The 8,499-nt window shown below is 37.5% G+C and overlaps 1 protein-coding gene across 1 annotated transcript; it reads left to right on the top strand.

The window, feature by feature from the left end:
- The first annotated feature begins 1,141 nt into the window (after positions 1-1,141).
- Positions 1,142-7,716, top strand: LOC148357319 (uncharacterized). The gene is made up of 4 exons (XM_088347730.1): positions 1,142-1,497; positions 2,622-2,748; positions 3,503-3,649; positions 6,699-7,716. Exons 2-4 carry the CDS (start codon positions 2,658-2,660, stop codon positions 6,815-6,817), a joined length of 357 nt encoding a protein of 118 aa, XP_088203856.1. The 5' UTR covers positions 1,142-1,497; positions 2,622-2,657; the 3' UTR covers positions 6,818-7,716.
- The last annotated feature ends 783 nt before the right edge of the window (positions 7,717-8,499 follow it).

Below are 8,499 nucleotides of genomic sequence, written 5' to 3'. Positions count from 1 at the left end.
ACTCAAGAAGGAGTCTTGGGGTGGTGACAATCTTGAAAGGGAGATTTGGGAGCACTTTTTTAAAAAAATGGCTGGAGTGGAAGATCCTGGGACAAAGAGGAAACTGAAGATGGAGGTCTGGGAGAAGCTTGAAATCTTGAAAGGGAGATCCCCATTAATAAGGTGGTTGGAGTGGCAGGTCTTGGAGTGGGTAAACTTGGAACTGTAGAAGCTAGTCATGAGAGGATAAGCTTATATTCCTGACAGATAAATGTCTTCAGGAATCAAATCATTCAGCAACATGATGTGATAGCTCGGGGTATTTATAGGATAGGTGGCTAATTGTCTATTTGCAGGGAAAAGGAAAAGTGAGAGAGACTGATATGGGTAATGCTTTCATCTTTGGAGAAGAGGGAATGCAGGCACCTAACATGACAAAGTCAGCTCCCTCTTGGTGAGGCTCATGTATTGTAAATAAATGCAATCTTCTCCACCGATGAGTATTAAAAAAATGCATGTTTATATGCAAGTTAATGTATTTATGCTTATTTTTAAAATTAATACTAGTTTATAACTAGGGCAGCACGGCAGCGCAGTGGTTAGCGCGTGTGCGGCACAGGTCTGAGGTCATGAGATCAAACCTTCCTTTGTGGAATTTGCATGTTCTTCCCGTGCTTGCGTGGGTTTCCTCCGGGCACTCCGATTTCCTCCCACATTCCAAAAACATGCATTTCAGGTTAATTGATCGGTCTAAATTGTCCCTAGGTGTGAATGAGCGAGTGAGTTGTCTGTCTGTGTGCCCTGCGACTGGCAACCAGTTAAGGGTGTCCCCTGCCCACTGCCTAAGGACAGCTTGGATGGGCTGCAGCACCCCCCCCCCCGCAACCCTACTGAGGATAAGCGGTACAGATAATGGATGGATGGTTTATAACTATCATTATTTTATCTACCACTAGAAGATGCTAAATTATACAAACTGTCCCTTTAATTGTAAGTTTTAATTTTAAAGCAAAGTACGTTACAGAATATGGATTTAAATCAAACATATTTATATCAATATTTTAAGTTGAGAGTATGAAATCCCAAGACATTTGAGAAGTTTTCATTCAAAAAGTTATTTAAAGAATGAATCAACCGACTAAGTATTTGATGACTGATTCATTTTCCTGTTTTTCAACAATTCTTCAATCGTTGCATGATAAAAAATTCCACAACGTATAGGACATATGAACACAACACGGTCTGCTGTTTACAATGCGTAATAATAGTTGGCTGCTCAGCAAAACCGCCCAACCCTGAGGGATCCTGAACAAGGTCCCTTGTATAGTTTACTCATTGCGTCTATGTGTTCCTTCTTCTCGGATGTGCTGTTATTCGTCATGCATTTGAGACGATCGTTCACGCGCGACTAACGTTAGATCCGAGCTGTCTTTTTCCAAAAAGAAGAAAGAGGAACCTCATGTGGAGTGAGGGAGGACAACAAACTTCCCATCGACTGCAGATTCTATCGATTGCATGGTAGGTAACTTGTAAACGTGCCAATAATGTTCTATTTCAGTTTTTCTTTAATGCACAAAGTGAGTGAATTACTTTGTATGCCTCGTTTAACATGCAGTGCTTTATCTAACTGCGTCGGGTTCAAAGTGCACTGAAGTTTGACCCGCTCAGCTTTTTCCAAATGTCTGTCAAGATGTGTGAGTTTTGTTAAATCACAAATTAATTTAAGCATTTTTATTTGTGAACAGTGTCTTGCAAATGTATTGGTCTCCCAGGACATTTTGCCATAATCAAGACTTCAAAATCAATAATCATAAACGTAAGACACAATCGCGAAAAGCAGTGAAATTTATTTAACACTTTATATTGTGCTAAAAAATAAAAATATTTGAAAAGTATGCATACTTTGTACTACCTCTTTTTGCTGTGATTACAGATCCTATTCATTTTGGGTTTGTCTTTTTATACGTTTTGCTCATCTTGAACCAGAAATATTTGCCTGTTCATCCTTAAAATATAGCTCAAGTTCCTGAAGGTTTGATGGTGAATATTGGTGCACAGTATTTTCCAGATCTTTCCTCAGATGCTCTATAGGACTAGGGTCTGGACTTTGGCTTGGTAATGCTCTAACATTTATTTTGTTAGTTTTAAATCATTCTATTGTAGATATGCATTGTAGATTTTGGTGTTGTCCTGTTTAAAGGTGAACCTGCGCCCCATTTTCAGCTCTCTTTCAAACTCCAACAGATTTTCTGCCAGAATCGCCCTGTATTTTGCTCCATCCGTCTTCCACTCTTTAACTATCTTCTCAGTCCCTGCTGAAGAAAAGCAACCCCAGAGCCTGATGCTGCCATCACCATTGTTGACAAAAGGGAGTTTTTTCAGGGTGATGTGCAGTGTTTAACGCAATGCATTCAGCCCAAAAAGTTCAATTTCAGTCTCATTTGACCAGAGCATCTTGTTCCACATGTTATTTGTGTCTCACATGTGGCTTCTTACAAACGCCAAACGGGCCTGGGAATACTTTCCCCAGGCAGGCCGATTGAGATTGAAAGTTAATTGTGATATTAAAAAAACTGAATTCAGCAAATTCTCCCCGCCTCAGATTTATCATTTCTGTGACCTTCTTTGTACTACTTCTACAGGTCTTCTAAAGGGTGATTCCGTGACGAGTCTTCGGAATGGAGCTTGACGTCAACAAAAACTCTTCTCAGGGCTTGTCGGGCCTCGTTGTGTCTCGCTGGGACACAATGGCAAGAATGCATCTGTACAGTGAGTTCCCACGTTGATTTTTTTGCAGGGTTTTGGCCTGCACACCTTTGCCTGGACCAGCGACGTGCAGTCAGAAGAGGCACGGAAATATAAAAATTAAAAACATGATGAATTGTTGTATTTGTTCAGAGATAAAGTTATTTCTCATTTACCTGCATAATTTTGGATTTTCTTTTTCAAGATAACAAAATTTTTACATTATATTATGAATAGAATTATTGCGAATGGACGGCAACATATAACTGTGGTAGACGTCTGCAGATGCAAAGTGAGGCAAGCAATTCTCTTGCCTCATGGCATAGAGCGATATTGAGACCAAGGATTATGGTTTGCCGCACACCTCAGCCCCAAATAATAGAATTTGTGTCCGTATTAGAAAGCTATCATAACGATGCTTTTATTTAAAAAGAACAGAGCCTATACCCAATTTATAAATTCAGGTAAGATAGGAAAACATTTTTTCAATGCTACAGTTCATATATTACTTTGTTGCTCCGCCAATCAAATAATTAATAAGATGTAGTTTAATTTATTCGTAAATCGGACTGTGCCTCACCAGAAACGAACCTCATTTCCCGTCACTTGCCAGGACACATAATGACGAGGAGGAGGTTATTGTCGAAAGCACATTCTTGGATTGATGTTATTGTTTGTTTTTTTATGATCAACATTCTTAGAAAAGACCGGTACATATATAACTCCGTATTACAAATTTAAAAAGGGTACATTTCTCTTCCCTTTTCCCTCTGTGAAGATGATGACGTCATGGTCATGCTGGGCTTGTTGACATTCGCCCTCCAGCTGTGCTTTGCTCTCCTTGTCATGCGGAGATGTATGAAGTTGGACAGCAAAGCCAGACATGCCGTGAAGCACCAGGAGAATTTGCACAAACGCTACATAGGTGGGTGTAAACTGCACCCCCAGACAGAGTCAAAATCATGACATGTATCTATTTCTATTCCTGTGAAAGTGAATGTGTGAAGAAGCCACTGAAAATAATAGTATTGCATTTTTTTCAAGGTAAATAAAGATACTAAATCAACATTGTAATTACAGCAAGTAAATTTTTGCAAAGCAAGAAACCATTATAAATTTGAAACAAATAAAGTTGGTTTAGCCACAATCACTAGTTTTTAGATTACAACAAAATCCAAACCCATTAAAAATTAGGGAAAATATTTTAAAACCAAAACATTATATGTGTCTCATACATACTAGTGCTGCCAAAAGATTGATGCAGTAAACTTTGTCAAACTTTGAATATTAAAAAAACTCCAAGTTTTAACATATCTGTGTTGTGAAACCCAGACTTAAAAAATAACTTGAGTAAAAAATGAATTAAATAAGAAACCTCAGGTTTAAAAAAAAACTGACAGTTAAAAACACAGAGTTAAACAAACAAGTCCTGTATAAAAAATGTGAAATGAAAAAAAATGAGTTGAAAATAACAAGATAAGAAAAAAACATTAAAAAATGATTAAAGGGACAGTGTGTAATTGTTACTGTCCCGTAGTGGTTAAACAAACCACTTTCATTTAGTAAAAGCAACAACAACATTGATTTAAAAAAACAGGCAAAAATCCCAAGCAAAAACCCCTGAAATATCATGCCAATGTTACTTTCTTTTAGAAAAAAAGTCATGGGTTGAGAAATATGTATTACTTTCACATAGCGGAATCCTAACCTAAAGTCGCCGCCATGTTTGTCCAGCAACTTGCTGCTACACTGTCCTCAGTGACACTGGTTTTCATTCGCAGTAGACAATACAGAGCCATGTACTGGACAAAAATTACACACTGGGTCTTAAAGAAGTCTTTACTTGAAACCCTGAGCTAAACAAACAAACCCTGGCTTAAAAAACTCTTGAGTTAAAGAATTCTGAGTTGAAAATTCCAGATTTAAAATAATCCGAGATAAGAACCCCCATGTCCCGGCTCCTAGGCTTTGTAGCGTATTATGAACTGACCGATAACGGATAATGGATAATGAATAACGAAGATAGATCAATAACCCTTAAAAACCCCACCCCCATGTTGAAAAACCCTAAATTATATATATATATATATATATATATATATATATATATATATATATATATATATATATATATATATATATATATATATATATATATATATATATATATATATATATATATATATTATATATATATATATATAAGAAACCCAGAGCGTTAAAAAAAAAATTAAATCATTAAGAAATGCTTGGTTAAAATCCCTGGGTTAAACAAACAAATACTGAGTAAAAAAATGTTACATGAAAAACTCAAAGTTACAAAAAGTTGAGTTAATAAACCCAAGAAATAAAGAATAGAATAAATTCAGATTAAAAAATACTGAGATAAGAAACCAGATTTAAAAAAACATCAAAAAAAGTTAAACAACCCTTGGTTAAAAGACAGACTTTAAAAAAAACTGAATTTGAAAAACTACTAATTGGAAAACCCAGAATGAAAAAATCCCAGTAAATTGAGAAACTCAGAGTTAAGCCCCTTTAAACACTTTGGAGGTGCATAGATTGAGGTGTCCTTAAAAGGATTAAAATTAAATATTTTCTCTATTAAGTATGTATTAACAATAGCCAACTGAGTTCAAAGAGCCTTTATAAAATTCTACCGCAACCTATCTGCTTTTATCTAAGTTTTACCGTAGTCTTTTCAGCCAGAGCGCTCATTCCGCTTAGATCAGGTGTGTCAAACTCATTTTAACTCGGGGGCCACACGATAGAACAAACATTCTGTCGGGGGCCGGACTAGTACATGAAAGAGAAAGAAAAAGAGAGATAAAGAAATAAAAGAACGAGGGAGGGAAAAGGAGAGAGGGCAGGACAAAGAAAGAAGAAGAGAGAGAGGGAGAGAGCGTGAGAAACAAAAAGATAAAAAGAGAAGTCGTGAGAGAGGGGAAAAGGGAGAGGAAGAAAGAAATCCAAAGAGAAATAGAAAGACAAAAGGGGAGAAAAGAGAAAATAAAACGTGAAGGGTAGGAAGAGAGAATGAGAAAGGAAAAATGAATTAAAGACACAGAGAGAGAAAGAGACAAAGAGCAACAAAGGAAGGGAAAAATAGAGACACAGAGAGTGAAAGAGACAGAGAGTGGGAGAAAAGGGGTGGAAAAGAGAGAGAGCGAAAGAGAGAGAGAAACAAATAAAAGTACAGTCTCTTTGTGAGAGGAACCTGGCTTTGGCAACATCAAGTTGACATACTTCAACCTGACGCTTGTTTTTCTCTTGTGCTTCTCTGAGTGTTGTCTCGCGGGCCTGATCTGGCCCGCGGGCCGCCTCTTTGATACCTGTGGCCTAGATGAAAACAGGTGGGAGGAATAGGGGTAGAAGTGTGATTTCACACATGTGCACGTGGTTTTCTTTCATTCTAGGATGGAAATGGTTCAAGTAAGAAAAGGACTGTTTCAAATAGGTAGGCTACGTCCAAATGCCAACCGAAACCTCAAAAAGATGTCAAAGGAAGAGTTTATTTCAGCGCATCTAAGAATTTCGCATTCTTGCCTGTGCAACAAAAGGAGTTTGACAACAGCTGCATTGATAATTTCAGCCAGAACACTGCATTAGCAAGTAGAATATAATATTAAAGTTAAGGACACCACCCTAAACTCAAAGTGGAAACAAACAAATCATAGCGGCTTTAAAGCTTTGCAAGAGTAAAAGCATCTTAAAAACGTCTGTTCAAAAGTGAAATTACATGATTTGCATATGTATTTATTTAAATTAAAAAAATATATATTTGAATAGCCCATTTCAGGCTGTATAAAAATTCCATGAAAAATAATTTTTAAAAAAAAACTGAACTGCCCCCTTTCCCCACCTAACAACTTGAAATATCCAAAACACAGACAATAAACAGTTGAAATAGAATACAAACAAAATATGTCAACACTAACTGTCATACCTAATGTAATATTCTTTTTTTTCTCAAGATCCACCGCTCTGCCAGCAAGATATTTTTTTCTATGAGCCTCCCGATGCTTTTGGAACTACAAGAGCCAAAAACTGTCTCTTTGGACCTTCCATTCCCTGGGACCTGGTTCAGAACTAAAAATATGAATTGTAAAGTGTTTATTTACCTCAATGATGAAGAAAACACACTTTATGCCGCTGTAGCGTTTATACTCATTTGATTACTTGAGATCGTCTGTCAAAAGGCGCAGTTTGACGATTGAATATCATATGCTGTTGTAAAGAAGAAGTTGAGTAGTTCATTCGTTTCTGTCAAAACTGTTACAGATGGTAGACACAGACACGTAACGTTTCACACAAAAGTTTATTGGTATATCGAGAAGGTCAGGTGCGAGGAAACAAACTGCAGCAATTCGGTGATCGCGGGACAGGAAGAGCCAGCAGCTCACGGGACCGGAGCATGATCGGTGGACATAAATGCGTCGATAGCCGGAGCGGGAGATCAGTGCGTGGTCAGTGGGCAAAAACGGGTCAATATGAAATTAAATGAAATGATCTGCATTTTATATAGCGCTTTTCAAGTCAATGACTTCCCAAAGCGCTATACAATGTGCTTCACATTTCCCAATAGGGGCCGTGCAGCCATGTAAGGCGCTAACCTGCTTATTGGGGGTATTAGGGGTTCAGTGTCTTACAATAGCCAGAGACGATGGGGGAATCAGGAGCAGAAGAGTAGGATACGGATGAAGATGGGACAGACGGGAGCCAGAGTCAAAGTGCTTGCCTTGCGTATGTGGAGGTTCGCTGACAGACTGACAAGGAGTGACTGGAGTACTTAGTTTAAATAGGAGGTGACTCAATCAGGCAACGAGCAGCAAACCCTTGCCCAAAAAAATGGCCAGGAGAGAGATGGCCGCTGCCAGGCTGTACCTGCCCAAGACACACCACAGGAAGTGGTACCCCGACAACCCTGTCAGTTAAGGGATCTGTCAACTGTCAACTGTCAAATATATTAATAAAAACAGGATTTTACATATATGATTTGTATTTCTAAATATCTTAAAATGCCCTGCAATAAACAAAACACTTTCAAGGACAAAGCATAATCAGTTGGTGGGTCACAATGGCCGCCAGCTCATAGTTCTAACACCATGGCTAGATACATGAATCTGTTTGATGGTTTAAGTCAAATGTATTCTTATCATCAATTGAAATTATATTTTAAGCTGTAGTTTTATGTATTTGTTTTTCATTAGACAGTATTACTGTTTACTAACACAAATTTGAAATCGCAGTTCTGTGCTTCAGTGGCCATAAACACAATTTGTCTGCTTAGTGTTCATTTATGATTTGACATGTAGTTACAAGATTTCAATATGGATTCATTCCCATTATTTATGTGTATTTATATATTTTGTAGTTAAATTAATTCTTTTAAAAATTTGATTATTTGTTTATTTATTTAAATTAGTATTGTTACATGTTTCTGCCCGTCAATGCTGAGGTCCGACTCATCTCTGAAGAATAGGATGAGTCAAGTCACATTTATTTGTATAGCTCTTATTACAAGATGTCTCAAAGGACTGCACAGGTTACAATTACACCGTCCCCTGATCTTAAACAATCATGCGGGCAAGGAAAAACTCACCTTCTCAGCACAAGAAAAATAACAAACCTTGAGAGGGGGCCTCACCAGGGTGCAATAGATTTAGCATTAGGTAACAGTACACTAACATAGTGAACATCAATCAAAGAAAAAAATAGGTAACATGTTGACATTTGTCCAGAAAGTGCATGACAGCAATGACGCCTCAGGCCTGT

Source organism: Urocampus carinirostris, chromosome 11 (genome assembly GCF_059441175.1).
Source record: "Urocampus carinirostris isolate Australia breed hairy pipefish chromosome 11, RoL_Ucar_1.0, whole genome shotgun sequence".
Taxonomy (NCBI): domain Eukaryota; kingdom Metazoa; phylum Chordata; class Actinopteri; order Syngnathiformes; family Syngnathidae; genus Urocampus; species Urocampus carinirostris.
This window is presented reverse-complemented; position numbering and strand designations above follow the sequence as displayed.